At 28.1% G+C, this 19,105-nt stretch overlaps 1 protein-coding gene across 3 annotated transcripts in view; it reads right to left on the bottom strand.

Moving 5' to 3' along the window:
* LOC107454397 (uncharacterized) overlaps positions 1–11,024 on the bottom strand; it is an 88,814-nt gene extending 77,790 nt beyond the window's left edge. For all 3 annotated transcript variants that reach the window (XM_016071590.4, XM_043046521.3, XM_016071591.4), the window contains exons 1-3: positions 10,798–11,024; positions 9,433–9,509; positions 6,486–6,849 (exon numbers count right to left, since the gene is read on the bottom strand). In XM_016071590.4, the coding sequence (XP_015927076.1) occupies positions 6,486–6,849; positions 9,433–9,498 (430 nt within the window). In that variant the 5' untranslated portion in view covers positions 9,499–9,509; positions 10,798–11,024. The remainder of the gene's footprint in view (positions 1–6,485; positions 6,850–9,432; positions 9,510–10,797) is intronic.
* Between the last annotated feature and the right edge of the window lie 8,081 nt (positions 11,025–19,105).

The raw sequence follows: 19,105 nt of genomic DNA, 5'->3' as shown, positions 1-19,105 counted from the left end.
TTATAAATTGAAATACTTTATTCGGTAACTAAACATATCTATATTAAATAGAGAAAATTGATAAATTTATCAATTATAATTTTCAGATCTTTTACCAATTAAGATTTTCGATGACAATGTTTTGATGAAAAAAATGCTTCCTTTGAAAAACAAAAAGGAAAAATATGCGGTCTTTAGAAAAGAAAGGTCTTTATATTGCCCTTAGTTCTTTAATTAGTTATAGTGTCATAGTATTTAAATTGTACATTATAATATTTAAGTGAGCTAGATCAAATTTTTCAAAAAAGCACTAAAATGGTCATACATTTCTGAAATACTTGCAACAGAAAAACAGTTAACATCAGCAAAGAAAAATTAGCAACGTAGCATGTACTCATGTTAATGGATTAGAATTATCTTATAATCTTAGATTTAATAATCACAAATATTCTGCGATTATCGTCAAAATAAACAACTATCACCAGTTAAATTATCCTAATTACCATTTTTTTTTCCAATGCGAATAATTTTATTTTTCGAACTAAAATTGCAATAAAAACAAAAAAGGAAACTCACTTTTGTAAATATTTATTTATGTATAAATGCAAACATAATGAAACAAAGATTATTACTGGAACGTAAAAGACATAAATTGTATTGCGGGTCTATGTCTTCCAGAAATTGTATTCCAAGCATTAGTTGTTCTGCGACGTAAGTCGTAGTTATAAGCGTTTTTGGACTTTAAAGTGTTAACGTACGAAAAACTAGTCAAAACAATAAGAAAATTCAAGAGCACGAATTCCAGACTGGTGATATTCCTGACCTCTCTCATGTGCGAGTGTGGGAGATACAAAGGCATAATGATGTGAAAATTCAGGTAATTGAATGTCTACAAGAGAATATGGGCGTTAAAAGTCTAGAATCTCTGAATCAGTCGGGCTTCTACAGACGGGGGATTGCTAATGTGAGACACACGAATTACCGTCGTAAAATCAGAAATAAAAGAGTGAATCTTGAATGAAAGATAAAATCAGAAAAGAATCAGAAGCAAATGTAACATTAAGAAGATAAAGATTTTCTTTCAGGTCTTTAACCAACTAAGAACATTAAACAAAAACAAAAAAAAATCGCGTGAGTTTGAAGTTTTAAAAACGGAATAATTACACTATGAGAGCTTATTAAAATCCTTCTTTAATTAATTATCATTGACCTTTTCAAAAAGTTTGAAGCATAGGTACTAAGAAAAAATTTACTGAGAGTAAATTCAATCAAGCATAAAGGCCGTTATTTTTTTTTTTTTAGCTAGTATAATATACTAATTAGAAATGTCAGAATAAAATTTATGCATGAATTTAAACTGCATTAAATCAGTAAAAAAATGTAGAAGCTAATGGAAATGTTATTTAAAAATTAGAAATAAAACGAAACGAGAATTAAACAATGCTCAACTTTAAAACAACTATACTTCCATCAACAAATTCAAATCAAAGTAGTTGAGTAATTTATGATCGACGTTATTTGATAAAACCTAAAAAAATTTCAGTTGTTCAATTTGACACAATTAGTTGCATGCTTACTTTTAAACTTCCATAAATTTTCAAAACAGAAACTAATTAACTTTGAATTGAATCAAGTCTTACGAGGGAATCAAGTATAAATTGAATTAAACATTCAATTTTAGGAGTTAATAATCAGCAATGACTCTGCTAAGAAACATTTCAGATCTAGTAAAGAAAAGAAAAACCCAATTTATTCTGAAACCTAACAAAGGCAACCTTTTAAAAAAAATTCTTTTAAGGCTTTATTTAGATATTGCAACGAAAAGAATATGAAAAGAAGTAAATAATGAAGATTTCGAAAGCAGCGAGATTGAAAGGAGCATTAGAGATAGCTGATGCCTCATTCAACGAATTCTATATTAGACACCGAAAATAAAAAAACTAATTAATCCATCACCAGTTTCTTCTGCCATCTTCCCATCAGCTATTTTGGGCCATTTCAGAAAGCAAATGAAGCGTGAAAACATACAAGTAATGGAACACCACAAGAAGTCAACTGCTTGCATCACCTTTGAGGAAAACAAACTTCATAACTAGTCATCGCTCCATTCATTTGGCAGTTTGCTAATAGTTCAACACTCCATAAATAATAATTAAATTGCAGAATTTAACAGCCGCCTCTATTTTTTATTTTATTAATAAAAATATAAATTATAGTAATTTCAAAAACTGAATGTTACATTGGTTATCATTTTAAAGAAGGACAAGTCCAAAATTATGAGTATTTTTAACTATTTTGAAACATTCATCAATTGAACAGATTAGTGGAGGAGCAATTAATCGATTTAAGGAAATCAGCCTCGATTATCTCATCCTAGAGATAAAACATTTTTAAAATGCTGAGAGTTTTTTTAACAGAGTTCTGAGAGGTTTTTTGAACTGAGTGTCAAACTATAGATATGATTTGAAAAATTCATTGATTGGTGATCTAAGTGGGATAGCATGTAATCAATTTAAAAATGCTGAGAATCAAACTATAGATATAGTAATTTGAAAAATGCATTGATTGGTGATCTAAGTGGGATAGCATGTAATCAATTTAAAAATGCTGAGAATCAAACTATAGATATAGTAATTTGAAAAATGCATTGATTGGTGATCTGGGATAGCATGTAATCAATTTAAAAATGCTGAGAATCAAACTATAGATATAGTAATTTGAAAAATGCATTGATTGGTGATCTAAGTGGGATAGCATGTAATCATTTTAAAAATGCTGAGAATCAAACTATAGATATAGTAATTTGAAAAATGCATTGATTGGTGATCTAAGTGGGATAGCATGTAATCAATTTAAAAATGCTGAGAGTTTTTAAATATAGTTCTGACAGGTTTTTTGAACTGAGAGTCAAACTATAGATATGATTTGAAAAATTCATTGATTGGTGATCTAAGTGGGATAGCATGTAATCAATTTAAAAATGCTGAGAATCAAACTATAGATATAGTAATTTGAAAAATGCATTGATTGGTGATCTAAGTGGGATAGCATGTAATCAATTTAAAAATGCTGAGAATCAAACTATAGATATAGTAATTTGAAAAATGCATTGATTGGTGATCTAAGTGGGATAGCATGTAATCATTTTAAAAATGCTGAGAATCAAACTATAGATATAGTAATTTGAAAAATGCATTGATTGGTGATCTAAGTGGGATAGCATGTAATCAATTTAAAAATGCTGAGAATCAAACTATAGATATAGTAATTTGAAAAATGCATTGATTGGTGATCTAAGTGGGATAGCATGTAATCATTTTAAAAATGCTGAGAATCAAACTATAGATATAGTAATTTGAAAAATGCATTGATTGGTGATCTAAGTGGGATAGCATGTAATCAATTTAAAAATGCTGAGAATCAAACTATAGATATAGTAATTTGAAAAATGCATTGATTGGTGATCTAAGTGGGATAGCATGTAATCATTTTAAAAATGCTGAGAATCAAACTACAGATATAGTAATTTGAAAAATGCATTGATTGGTGATCTAAGTGGGATAGCATGTAATCAATTTAAAAATGCTGAGAGTTTTTAAATATAGTTCTGACAGGTTTTTTGAACTGAGAGTCAAACTATAGATATGATTTGAAAAATTCATTGATTGGTGATCTAAGTGGGATAGCATGTAATCAATTTAAAAATGCTGAGAGTTTTTAAACATAGTTCTGACAGGGTTTTTGAACTGAGAGTCAAACTATAGATATATGAAAAATTCATTGATTGGTGATCTAAGTGGAATAAATAGCATTAAATCAACTTAAGAAAATCAGATATTGAATGCCTCAATTCCACATGTGATTTACTTATACTGACTAAATTTAATTAGGTGAACATTTTCAAAATGATGTGTATTTTCAAACCATTTTGAAACATTCATTAATTGAACAGATAAGTGGTAGAGCTTTTCGTGAATCTGAGAATCAGCTGCAGAATGTTTCAACTATAAGAACTTTTATTTTATACTCAAAACATGGCTTATCTAAAGAAAGGTATAATAAACTATATTCTATACTTACAGTTGATTGAAGCAACTTATTAAATAGGGAAATCTGACTGCTTTGAAAATATCATTTAAAATATTCCTTCTTTAAGTTTCTCAAATAAGCTAACAATATTTTATGTAAAAATGTTAAACAATGTCATTAGTAATTAAAGTGTCAAAAGAATTATCAATTATATTCAGTTTTCAAACTGAAATCAATTAGATCTCAATTAGAAAAATAGTAAACTAGACTTAAACATGCAACATATGTTCATAATTTTATTTTATGACATAATTTAAAAACTATTATTAAAGCAGCAGATGGTCATTTAAATTCAACTTAGAGCAGATGCAATAATTAATATAGCTGAATTTCTAAATAGGTCATTCGGGATGCATTAGAATGCGTCTGTGTTCATTGTAATGCCTTTTAACATATGAATCATTTTTCTTTAGTAATAATAAAATAGATTGTTAGTTACTATGGATTTAAAAAAAATCATAAAATATAAGATTATACGATTAACATTAAACAAAACAAAAGAATTATAATTTAAAAGAAATAAAAAGAATGAATTTTTCCTAGAGCACTGCATATGAAACTTATTTAAAATTTCAACTAAAATGAATGATTTCAAAATAATTGATTTCCTATGCATGCATTCTCAACTCTTGTGTTAAATAGCTTGCAATTATTAATATGTAAATGCAATTTTTATTATTATAGTATTAATATGTTTATATATATATATATATATTATTACATTATACATATTACGTTATACATATACATAATATATATATATATATATATATATATATATATATATATATATATATTATAAAGTAAACATATAATATATATGTTTACATTATAATAAGTTTACATTATTATAGTATCAATATTTTTGCAATTATAAATATGTATTCCATCAGTTTAGAGCATAATAATACCTATATTACCTGACAAATTATTTGCATAAATGTTTTCAGAAACCAAACCTCTGATTAGAAATAAATTCTTATATTCATTAATTCAATCATTCTTAATGGTTGAGTTGTAAATTATTTTGTGTTGTAAATCTTATCAGGGGATTAGAGAATAACAAAATGTATTTGTAATGCATTGTTACCTTACAATTTCATGAAATGTCTTTGTAACCTAACAATAGTTCTAATAGTTTAATCTAATAATTGTCAAAGGTCAAAATGAATTTATAGAGAGGTATTTCTCTATTTAGAAAAAAAAAGAAGAAATTGAGAAAACAAAGTAAGAAATAGCTACATAATACTATGTAGCTATATATCTATATATATTATACCAACTACTCAGCTTATTAAATTGTACAGTGAAGCAAAACCCAGTTATGAAATACTTATCTATAGGATATTGTGAATACATAATAATGATCAAAAAATAAACGCCATTCATGTTGATAGTCTAAGGAAAGTATGATTTTGAATTAAGAAAAGGAGCTTGGAAAGCAAGAAGCAAAAATGAGTCACTGATTTTTTTTTAGAAAAAGAGTAACTGAACGCTATTTTTTCTCTTTCAAATTCACGGCTTCAGTAATTTAGATGTAGAACAAATATTTCTGTTGTATGTTAAAAATATATACACATGTATGAACACATATCAAAATTATTTTTCATTTTCAACTCTACTTAAAGTTTTTTTTATTATTATTCTTTTTGTTATCCGTGGCGGCCTTGCTACAAATTCTGTAGATAATCGTACTTGACTGAAACTGAAAGGTACAATGGAAAAACATCTGGACATTAAATGGAATGCACAGAAACATCAAAAAGCTTTTTACAAAAAAAATTTTTTTTTATTAAAATCACCTTTGTTTATAGTATGTTCATTACTTACAGCCCACTGTAACATACTGCCCAACAATGGTCAAGCTTCCTGGCCCATTTTGCAAGGCCCCAGGTTTTAATGACCCCGAATGCTATGTTTTAATGCTAATTTTAAGTTTTAATCCCTTTCATATGATGTGGAGAGCCTCTGAACTAGGCAAACTTCTACACTACACCAACAAGAGAGAAAAAGTTTGTTAAAAGCTACTACATCAAATTTAAAGAACACCTTGCAGCGTAAGTAAGCCAGTTGTTTATTTAGCCGCTAGAATTGAACTCACAATCCCAAAATCTCTACCAGTGATGTGAGAAACACCCTAATCAGTAAAACCACCAGAATTGCAATGAAACGTAACATGTTTTTTTAGCCCAGACAATTGTCTGCTTTTAGAATATCCTTTAATTACTAAAAGACTAGAAGGAACTTTTTATAAAAAAAGTTTTTCTGCTGGACACAAAAACCACTTCCCCAGTCAAAAGCACAGGGAGATAAGCTTGAAAAGCAATTCCACTTTTACTGCTTTTAGAGACATAGAATTCATTCTAATTTTGTTAGAGACATAGAAACACAATATAAAAACAAAAATATAACCATACCAGATATATGTCTATCCTGAGAATAGTTATATCTCTGATAGGAGCCATCAGGATATCTCCTCACATCATCAGAGGGATGCCTAAACGATTCTTCAGCAACATCTTCTATAATCAAATGCCTTTGGTCTCTTAGAGCGGGCGTGCCTGGCCTATTTGCCTCATATATTAAATCACTACTATCTGCAGGATTAGATTCCTCAATTAGAGGAATCGTAAAGGGTGGATTGTAAAGATAGTGTTCCTGAGAGACATTTATCGGAGAAAAATCAGGATGAAAGTTCTTCAAGGAACTGTTCTGACTATGAATGTTGCCATCACGATAAAGTGATGAAGAACCAAGTCTTATGTTAGGTCGTTTTGGGGCCTAGAAAGAAAAAGAATACTTAGGATTCATTTTAATAAAATTATATTATAAATTTTTTTTATTTTTTAAGCATACATGTCACTGTTTCAACAGAAGAAGAACATATTAAATAACATTTTGTAGCACATTCATATTTCTGGATTTAAAGAAGTTTATGGTTCAAAATAAATAAAGAACATTATTATATTCAGTCAAGCTTTTAAAATAGGTCGTTTCAAATAGAAATAAGACATTCCGTGGGTGTTTATATTAATTTTAAGCTAATTTTCTCAAATGCATTAAGATGTTGTTTAATATGTTCTTACTGGTTCACTGATTATGAAAATTATTTAATTTAATATAAATGAAAACACAAGGATATAATATTAAACTTTTAATAATTATTTACTTTGCTTATAAAGTTTCCGACATAGAATTATCATAAAATATGTGTCATAAATTAAAAAGTATTAACTACAATTTGATACAACACGAAGCATTTTCTTTGCTTAAATAGTTAGTCCATGAACATTTATTTTAAACTAATAATTGTATAAGACTGTAGGCTGATGAATTATGGATTGCTAAATAATTGACAGTGCTTCAAACCAAATATAATTTTTATAATTGCTTTAAGAAGTGCCAGATTATGGTTTATAAAAAGAACCAAGTTCTAGGATTCCAGGGGGGACCTAAATTTTATAATTTATGACAAACAATAAAAAAAAAATATTCAAACATTATTTTTAAACCGTCTTGAATGGTTGATTATCATAGTAAAATATAATAACAACTAAATTAATAATATCAAATATTTTAAATGAATGTATATGTTTAGGAGTACAAATTCATTTTTCAGTTATTTTAGGTTGAACAATTATATAAAATGCAGAAGAAACATTTCAATTTACCAATAGGTCATAGTAAACAGCAAAAACATTGAAGTGTAATGTTTAATAATAATAATTTTTACAGCAAAACTAACATATTACTATAGTTTTTAGATAAAAAAAAATTAATTAATTTGTACAATAAAACAAAAATATTTATTTACATATTTGTAACACAAACAGTAAAAAGCTTATTTTATAATAATAATTATAACAACAATCAGGGTTGGCAAGTTTATGACACATGACGGATTTTACCGGTTTATACCATGGTTTTTACCGTCATGTCAAAAACCCCTCTGTCAAAACGTCAAAAACCCATAGTTTTGAAAAAACTGTATTTTAATTTGAGTTTAACTGCTTATGATTTAAAATTAATTCATTTTTGGGCAATAAAATTAGAAAAAAAGAGTTGAAAGATATTTAAGAACAGATTTTTGCCCTTTTCCAACATGATTATATCAAATCATAGTATTTGAAGTAAAATATTAGGATACTCTGTAAAATTTTCAACATTTCCAAGCATCATTTTGTTTGGCATATTACCTTACTGAAGAATGTCAAGTCATTCCTGACTTAGACTTTGTTAGCAGTTACAAGTTTTGAAAGTTTTGTTTAGCTTATTTCTAATATTTAAGAAACGCCAAATTTTAAATTCTTCTTTTTAGTTCTTGAATTTATTAATAGTTCCAAGTTTTTTTGTTTGTTTGCTTATTTCTAACAATCAAGAAGCGCAAAATTTTGAATCCTTTGCAAATCAAGCTATAATGATAAAAGTTAAGTATCACTATTTTCAATAAGTATATTACAATATTTCTGTATGAATGTATATCCTTCTATAAGAATACATGTATATAGTTGTAAAATCAATAGCAATCATTTACAACATTCATTTATAAAGGCAATTAAGTTAACCGTTTTTTTGTTTGTTTGCTTATTTCTAACAATCAAGAAGCGCAAAATTTTGAATCCTTTGCAAATCAAGCTATAATGATAAAAGTTAAGTATCACTATTTTCAATAAGTATATTACAATATTTCTGTATGAATGTATATCCTTCTATAAGAATACATGTATATAGTTGTAAAATCAATAGCAATCATTTACAACATTCATTTATAAAGGCAATTAAGTGAAAATAATATATTGTCCGCTATATGCCATAAATGAAAGAAAACAGTAGGTTTTTGACGGTTTTTACCGGTAAAAACACGGTTTTTACCACTGTCATGTCAAAAACCAGTTTTTGACGGCAAAAACCCAACCCTGACAACAATTACTAGTTTGTTGCTTTTTTTCATCGATAATCCCTTTAGAACTTTTCTTTACAGCTAGTTAAAGTTACTTAAAAAAAACTCTCATTTTTAATCATAAAATCATTTAAAAATCTGACAAAAAAATTTATAATTCAAATTTTATCATTGATTTTTTCATCAAAATTTGAATGAAACAATCAATAATCTACTATAAAACTCTCAAATTGAGATTTATTTGAGACACAATAATGTATTTTACAATCACAATTCTTTTAAAATAAATTTGCTATTTATCCAGTTAATTATGAATGCAAATGAAGATTATAAAATATTATCTGGTTGTTACGTTTTAATGTTGCATTATTTTTAATGCTGGCTTGGCGATAATTTCATTGATCAAAATATATTATCATTTCTAAGGAATAAAATTAAAATAGAAAAATATTATAAATACAAACCTGAGTAGAAGAAACAGAATTTTCAAGATCAATTTTTTCATCTTGGCATTCTCCAAAATCGGCCATACTATATTTGCCTAGAACAATTGATTAAATAATTTATTATAAAAATTAATTTATAATAAATGGTTTTAATACTAAATATGACCACAGTAGATGTAGAACAAAATGCAACAAACAGTTGACAAACTGTCATTAATACAGTATTACTGACAAACAGATAAAGAAACAATATTGAATATGATGGGATTGATTGCAAATTTTTAACCTCTATATTGCTGCAAAATTTGCCTGCTATATTTTAGTCCAAAATACTAATATTTTATTCAGAACATATATTACAGAGATAGATTTGTATAAAAATGACCACACCTTTTTGTTTGATTGAATTAAATAAATTATTATGCAATAAAATTTTATTCATTTTTACTTAATCATTAATTTACTACATCTGAAATGCATAATGCAACAAACAGTTCTGAAATTGTCAGAAAATAATAATATACTGTTAAGCTTTTAACAAAAGAAAGATAAATGTTTCAGAATATTGGCATTTTTGGAAAAATTAATAAAATTTGACATGAATATTTATTCTTTATTGATGTTTCTCTTATTATATGTAGAGACTTGATAAATTCAAGAGGCTGATTATTATTTTAGGAAATTAGTATTAATGGCTTAAAAAATTGCAAAAAAAAAATGCATAAAAAAACCGTTTGTAATTTTGAACGATTTTTAATTAAATACGATTTTTAATTAACATTAAATTAAATTCACATTAAGACACAGTTTTATAAAACTTATCAACATGTGCAAAATTGTGCGTTGTCAAATTAATATAACAACCCGGTTAGTTACATAAATATATATGCATCGCATGAGTTAAAAAATAAATATAATATCAGATAAGAATATATCTGTAAGTACAACAAAGTAAAAACTTCGGATGATAGTACAAATACAAATATGTACATAAAAACAAGAAGATAATAAGCAACACAAAGTATTATATTAATTGTAATAGGTTACCTTAGATGTCTGAAAGTAAAACTAATTAATTTACATTTGCTTTGTGCAAAATATTTTTGAAGTAATAAAATTAAAACATATTTAAATTTTTCTTTCATTACACGAACACAGCAACAATTACTGAGGCATATATATTTCTAATACAAAAATATACAAATAATAGATATAAATCATAGATTTAAATGAAATATCATCAGCCCTAATTTTCCACTATATTTTATGTCATTTTATTATTTACAAGCACTTTTATTACTACAAAGAGATTAAGTTCCACTGACAACATCAATCAATAGAAAAGGAAAAATAAAACACATGGGTAGATTATGTATGACTCACCATAGAAATATTAAATCCAAGATCATAATAAGGACAACAAACTCGCTTCAAATACCTTAGTTAATAAATTAAGGCAACAATGGCTTTTACTGACATAACAAACATTCATAGTTCACACCTAATCCTAAAGATCTTCGGCAAATATCCAATTTTCTCCCAAAATAAAAATAAATATAATTTTTTATTAACAGAGTGCGTCAAACCGAAACTAGTGGAATGGATTATGCTACCATCTATTGAGTAAAATAAGAACAAGAGTTTTCAATATTCTTTTTTTTCTCCATATAAATTTTTTTTTTATATATATTTTCTTTTACGTATAAAAATGTATTATTAATAGTTAGAAATATCTCAATGATAAAGTAAATTAAATTTTCAAAAATTAAATAAGTTAATTTTATTATTGTGAAAGATAAATAAAAATTATTAAACAAGAAAAGACGAAACAAAAAATATATTTATTTAGAACATTTCTTTAAATGTTATAACTTCAAGCGCAAGGAATTAAAATACGATAATGCAATGCACTTGCAAAGTTATGTATTGAAGAGAATGCAATACACTTATAAAACTCAAGTGCAATAATACAAAACTAACAAGAAAATGTACTTTTATCTTTAAAAAAATACATTCAGAAAATATATTTAATGGAAAATTTTAAAGATTCATGATATTTTTTAACAGCACAGTATCAAATTTGTCCAATTGGAATAAGTAAGGTGTATTTTAAAACTGTAACAAGTTTTTTTTTAAAGTACTATAAATACTGTTCTCTGGTTTGATAGCATATGCATATCTTTATTAGTTTTGTAAATGAAAACTCTAAGCTGACTGCGACTATCAATCTCTAACAGCGAAATGTAAAAAAATTTGTCTACAATCAATATTTAATTACGAACAGCGCAAGTTCATTAACTTGAAGTCACCGAAATGTAAAACTTAAATCTGACCATACTATCGAATGCATTTGTAGTGCTGCCATCTATATCGTTATTTTAAAACTTTTATATCAGTTGAAATGTGTTTGATAAGTGGTCCCTTATGGAAAAATTATTTAGATTCTAACAAGGAGAACAATAGGACGTAATGAATAATTGAATCTAACTCGAGTTTCAAATTTCGGAGTAAAAATGCAATGGATATGAATTGGAGCAGATCTTGACCCACTAAAGTTGTGGGATCTTCAATTTTTAACAATAACTTTAAATTAATTGTTTACAACAATTTTTAAAGATAATAATTGATGATCAATAATTTGTGTGCAAGCAACTACATATTGTATGCATACAATTGTAGCCCTTCATCTGGGGCGTTCGGAGAGGAACTCTGTTGTCCGAAATATTTAGTTGATTACTGTTAAAAAAAATTTATTAAATAGTTGAAAGGCAAGCTTTGAGTTTAAATTTTAAATGAGATTATTTTTCTTAATTCTGTTTCACCTATTTTGCGAACTGGTAAGCAAAAAAACCAATCGAAGAACAAGAATAAATAATAATGTTCAAGGCGTAAGAGAAAAAGGGGCTCATAACATGGAGCTGAATCTCTCTCGATTTGAATTACGACAATATTTAAATAACATCAACTATTATAAATGTGAACTTCCGAAAATAACGTTTATTAATCTGTGGCAAAACAGCTCTGTATCTCGTATATTTTTATTTATTTATTTTTGTGCTTTCGTGGCATCAAGGAAATATATCGCAAATTCATGATAGATAGTTTTTTGTTAATATATTTTATTAAAATACAGTAGGGCGCCGATTATCCGAACTGTTCGGGACCGACATGGTTCGGATAATGAAAATTTCGGATAATTGGAAAGTTGTTTAAAATCTAGTTTAAATGATTATTATTTATGCATTAACTTCCCTTCTCACTTTTTCCTGGCTTAGGACTGGCAGTACTATCTAAAATAGCTCTGGCGTGTTTAAATTTTTTTTTTTCAATTTTTAAATATTTTTTATTTATTTTTTAAAACTTTTTTTTCTTATTTTGAATTTTTTTATCATATTTCAGCTTTTTATAATATTTTTGTTTTTGACAATTACTGATTTTACTACATTTTTCTTTATTTTCCATTGTAAAAGAAATCCAGCAAAAACTTTTGTTTCAAAGAAGATGCTCTTTTTTGAGCTGCCATATTCCTTATTCTTTTTTAATAAATCAACTGATTTGGATCAACATCATTTTGACGTTCTAGACTGTCAAAATGAAGTTCGCATTCTCGGAAGATAATTTTCAGTTGAAGAGGGCTAAAGGAGTATGTAGGTTTAACTATATAACAATACATGTATGTATGGCTACTATAAGAAAACTGCTAAAAAAGGTTGTAAATTAAATATGGTCATCAAATGTAGTGAACATTATTTATTCTTCTAAATTTAGAAAAATTGTCGATCAGTTAAAAAGTATTCTAAACTTGAAAAAAAAAACGAGTTCGGATAATTAGACGTTCGGATAACAAGGGTTCGGATAATCGCGCTCTACTGTATTTTATTATAATATGCAATAGCAATTACTTAGGGAAAAACAATTGTTAATGCATCAATGAATTTTTGAAGAAAGAAAAAAACAAATTTAGCATCATTTTTTTGGCAAACCATGATATTTTTTTTTATTCTCCTTTAAAAAATTAATAAAGAACTAACATTGGCTAAGCTATCTAAACTGTCCATTTTTGGCCAAGTAAAAGTTTACCCTACCAATCATAAAAAAAGATTTCCCTTTAAAAAAAAAAATTTTTTTTTTCAAGTATAGCATTGCAAAACAGATACAATATTTGCAGCAGTATTTAGGAAAATTACGAATTCATTATTATTTCATTACATCGAATTAATGTCTAACAAAATTCTAAATTTAAAAAAAATGAAAGAAAGAAAATTTTGAATCCTAGAAATATTTTTAAACTTATATTTGATGCATTTATGACCTCCAAACTGATAGAATATTGTTGCAATTCTTGGATAATAGGTGATTAATGATATCGAAAATTTATATGCCACAAATTACTGTGCAAAAAAATGTGGATTCAGGAAATATTTTTTTTAACAAAATGTTACATTTTATTCTTTTAATTATAAATAAATATAAACAACTTTCCTTCAGCACTTTTTTGTTTGTTTTAATATATACAATTATTTGATTTCGAATCAACGATTGAACAACATACAACTTGAACCTAAATTATTAAAAAAAAATTTAAAAAATTTATGCTTTTAAAAAGAAGTTTTCATTCCATTATTTAAACCAACTGTATCACACATTAAAATAAGTTAGCCACGTTGCATTTATCAATAAAAATTATGTATCCACAAAGCTGTTTAATTTTCTTTCCCTTGTTGGTTATTATATTGATTTCAAATAACTATTAATACCATTTTTAGTTTATCCTTGTTCACAGGATATCTTTTCATGGATAACTCAGTTGTTTTCCGCAACTAGTCATATTCAGCTGTCTAAGATGAAGTTATAACCATGAAAGTTTTTGCCGTCTAAATACTTCTATAACTATTTATAAGCTGATTAACTCGAGGTTTTCTCAAATTGCCATGACAATTATTGCGTCAGATGAAAAACGCATTAACGATAATCCGGAACTGACGATACGTAATTAAATATGCGGTTTTCATAGATTTTACTGGGTTTTAGCTTAAATCTTGCCATCTATTTCCTTTCAGTATTTAGGAAAATATAATTCATCTTTTAAACTGCTACAAAATAGCATGTTTAGACTTAAATTATTTGAGTTTTATTGGATTTTCAAGAATTATGTCTAAAGTTATAACAAAGTTTGAAAGCATTTTTTTTTTTTTTTAAGAGAGGTAGGAAACTGTACCTTTTGGAGTTGGAAAAAAGTCATAAATAAAAATTCCAGCAAACGATAGCTAACACAATCTGTTTCTAATTTTTAATTTAATAAAACACGCAAAAAAATATTTTATTAATTTCTTCGCTTTCTCGCCTTTTTCGCTATTGATTTCTACAACGACTTTCATTCATTAGAACACCATATTAATACAAAAGAACAGAGAGTTCATTTCCCAATGAGGTGACCAGGTTCGAGTCCCAGCGATGGCTGGTTGAAACGAATTCTGCTCCCGGCTTGCAATGACCGTTGTGCTGACATAAAATAACCTCAGTGGTAGACGGATCATAAATTAGAATCCCCTTACCGTAAGGCTAGCCGTGGGAGGTTATCGTGGTTTTCCTCTACGTGTTATGTAAATGGGCGTTAGTTCCGTTACTAGCCTCCACGGAGGCTTGTATGCTTCTTTACGATGTATTTTGTGTAAAAACATATTAAAATTATTAAGAATATTATTAAATACGATGGAATACAAAAAAAATGACATTTCATAATAAGTCTGAGAACTGTTAAACCGTACGAGCTACTCTGTGCCAAAAATTACCATGCCATATACCATACGAGCCTCTCTGCAGTCCGTAAAAAGGCAACTACTGAGTTAAAAATTTAACGAGTTGAAATGACTATTTTTGATTTTTGAACTTATCGCGTTTTTTTTTTCTTTCTAAATTCGAATTTGTTCGAAAGTTATTGCAATTTTAAGTGCCTTCTAATGAATTTTTTTTATCAATTTTTGTTTTAAATAATGATTTTTTATTCATCGTTGTTTGATCATTTTATTTATCTTTCTCAAAAACTTTGTTTTATAAGAGTGAGAGGAAATTAACAAAAAAGAGGAAAGTGTTGCCATATATAAACTTGGACATTTATATCAAAATTTTTGAATTCATAAAAAACGATAGAAATTTCCAAAATTTGAACGACTTATATGGTCATATTAAGTATCGACTTTTAAAGAAAAATAATGATGAATGAGAAAAAAATCCCAGTGGTTGGCGGGCATAGCCTCTTAGTAACTTAAAAAATATATATATTAGAATATAATAACTTCTAAATCGAAACTAAAAGTTTAAAATTGAGTACTTGCACTTCAAGATGAAGAAGACCTCTTATACCCACACATGTGACCTATGACGTCAGCGCTAGCTAATCTTTATTAGCGAAATGGTGCATTAAAGTTGAGCTAAGTTTCTCATCATAAGTCAGAATTTTAATTAACTATAAGTTAATTCAATACAAAGCCACATCGAATTAGTTAAAATACAATTTTTTCTCGTCAGCTTCTTTTACTTAACATAGATTTATTATTTGTTTATGTATTTATTGTAACCGTGACATATTTTTGTTTTGTGTACCTGGCAACTTCGACGCATAATTAGTTTGTTTATGTTCCACACGGCTTCGTGCCTGTCTTTGGGTTAAATCTCTGTGTAAATATATATAGTGAAAGAATTGAAAACTTTGAGAAAGAATCTTTCTGAAAGCATTTAGAAAGTGCCACTTAAGAGAATTGATACTTGACGGAGTTTGCCTTACGTGAAATAGAATGGAAAGAACAGTTGCTAACGTAAACAAATGCCACGTTTCAACAACCAATCAGGATCGAGATGCCCATACTACGTCACTTGCAGGTATCCCATTCAGAAACAAATAAATATGAGTTAAAAAGAGCTGTCTTTACTCGGTAATTTCGTGACCTCTCTTAATATGTATTTTTTAAATCTATGTTAAAATTGAACTCAAAATCGTGTCACAAACTTACTTTCAAACGAGGAGAAAACAAAAACGTAATCAAAATGAAGAAGGCGGAATGAAAATAATTGTATGAAGAATCTAGAAGGTGTTTCTAAAAAGTGCATCTAACATCCTTTCTATTTGCCAAGGCAATTAAACAGTTTTTCATGATTTTTGTTTTACCTTCCTCTGTAGTAATTCGTTAGATTTCAATGGCGTTTTGTTTTTCCTTCCATTAAAAACTAATTTCTGACACCCAAATAACTTTATTATTTCATTAGCTTCATCTTTGACTTAAAGTCATAATTTATTTATTAAAAGCATTATTACGAAAAATCCTGCATTATTGATTGGTGAAAGAAAATTAAGTTTTCTGTATCTTTAAAATGTTCTCTATTTTTTTTAAATAAAATAAAACATACGTTAATGAGCCTCAAGTATCTGGTTCTGGGTATTAGAGACCTTCTATACTGTAAAAAATTCCAATTCTAAATTTTGCTTAAAAATACTGGCACCCTGTGTGCATTATCCATAAAATCCTGCATACTGTAAAATCCGTTTTTACAACAAAAAAAATTATATCGTAATTTTTACACTAATATTTATTTAATTATAATAATTTCGCAATAAATATTACTGATTACTGTGAAAATTGCAATACATCATTTTCGCTCCGTAAACTTTTATCGTAATTTGTAATAATTTTTTACAGTTCATTACACTTTTTCATTTGAGGTGCACCAGCTTTAAGTTGTACAAGGAAGTCTAAGAAATGAACTTAAATTTAATTTAAAATTACTCGACTACGAAATATTTGGGAGAGTCTGGTTGGTAGGGCGCTGGACCCATGTCCAAGAGGTGGTGAGTTCAATCCCAGCCGATCGAAGAATCTCCGTTTGTATAATGTTGACTGGTGCAAGTTAAACCTATCGGAGTCTCTATGTCCTCCAAATTCCTACAACAAATCAATACCTCTAAAGCAGTGTTTCTCAACGGGGGCGTTGGGAGTATGCTGAGGGGCGGTGGACATGTTTTGGGCGGCAGGGGGGCGTTAGGTATGTTTTGGGCGATGAGCATGTTATGTTATTCAAATTTAATTTTAATACTCCTAAATAAAATTAAGAATCATTTAGTAAATAAAATTAATCTAAAATCAATGATAAAGAAAACAAAGATTAAATTAATATAATAAATTTAGATTATCTGATACAACATTAGTACCAGCAGTAAAACGAACTTATGCAATACATATTCTCCGACCCGAATCAGCACAGCGCATAGGCAATTACTGTAAATATCTCTGTTCAAGTTTGTATTTTCTCTAATCATGGTAATATTATTGTAGAGCTACCACAACGACTGCTTATATTCAAAGTGTTTTTAACTCATTGTTGTAATTTCATGATGAATGGGATAGGGGCCGCTGCGCGGCCCAGGTGCCCAGTTGTTTTTAAATAAAGTAAGTAAGTAAGCACAGCGCAGCGCATGAGTCAGTAGTTTTTGCCTCTGACTCATTTCTGCCATTTGGTGAGAATTAAAGTGCATGCGCTTTTTGTAAAAATGTTCGATTTGACCCGTGTTTCTTATGATGGTTTAGTTTGCTTCCTAGCAGTTTTTTACCCAGTTTCGATTCGATTTCATTGTTTATTTGGCCAGGTACGTTTGTGAATTAGTTCTTAATCGTAAATTATTTATTAATTTGAAAAAACAGTTGATTTTCTTTCATTCGTATTTTGCTGCCACCAACAATGTCGGTTAACATAAAGAAGTGTATTCAATACAGTGTCACGTACTTGAAGTTTAGATTTGTTCAATCGCCCTCGAACTCTCAACTACCCATGAATTTATTTTATAACAAAGTTTAATATAATGAGACAATGGAGCCTTCTCGTTAGCAGAAGCATTTGCAAAATATTCATCCTCACAAACAAAATAAAGATTTGTCATTTTTCACGAATATCAAAGAAAAGTTTCTGAAAGCACCTTTGGCCTCAGGCTTACTGACAACCTAATCACAAAAATGCGATGATGGTTTGATAAGTTCTTATAATATATCAAAATTAATTGCTAAATCTGGGAAATGTCATAAAATCGGCAAAGAATTGATACTGCCGGCTGTTAAGGAAGTTTTAGGAACAGTTTTACACTATCCAGCCTCATCCGATTTAATCAAAAATATCCCTTGCAATAGTGAGTCGACATGGTGGGTTTTTCACCGTTTTGAAGAGGGTTGAACCAGATATTTTAGCAGTTCACTGCGTGATTCACAGACAGTATTTAATAAGAAAAAACCTCAGCGACCGTTTGCATCAATCATTGCAATATGTTACATCTGCTGCGAACAAAATTCACAGTAATGTTCTCAATGATTGATTACTCAGACAGCTGTCTAAGAAAAACTATGAAGAATATCGCTTGCTACTACACCCTGATTCGCTCTTTCCAAAGGAGCCTTGTCTCAATAGGTTCCTTGAATCTTTTCGACTCTGTGCTTGAGTTCCTCGAAGACAGAATGTAGCTCTGAGAGACAGATTGCTAGAATTTAAGATAGACGTTGGTGGATTTACTTGCAAAATTAAATGGTGTTAATTTGCAACTTCAAGGTGACAAACTCAATTTGATCCCTACGAAATCAGTTATTTCTACATTTCAAGAAAAACTTATTTTTTGGTAGCAGAAATTTGGTTGGAATGAGTTCAACCAATTTCA

This window comes from Parasteatoda tepidariorum, chromosome 6 (assembly GCF_982258835.1).
Source record: "Parasteatoda tepidariorum strain Cologne lab strain chromosome 6, Ptep-v5.0, whole genome shotgun sequence".
NCBI classification, from domain to species: domain Eukaryota; kingdom Metazoa; phylum Arthropoda; class Arachnida; order Araneae; family Theridiidae; genus Parasteatoda; species Parasteatoda tepidariorum.
The sequence above is the reverse complement of the archived record's forward strand: the minus strand, read 5'-3'. Positions and strand labels throughout refer to the sequence as shown.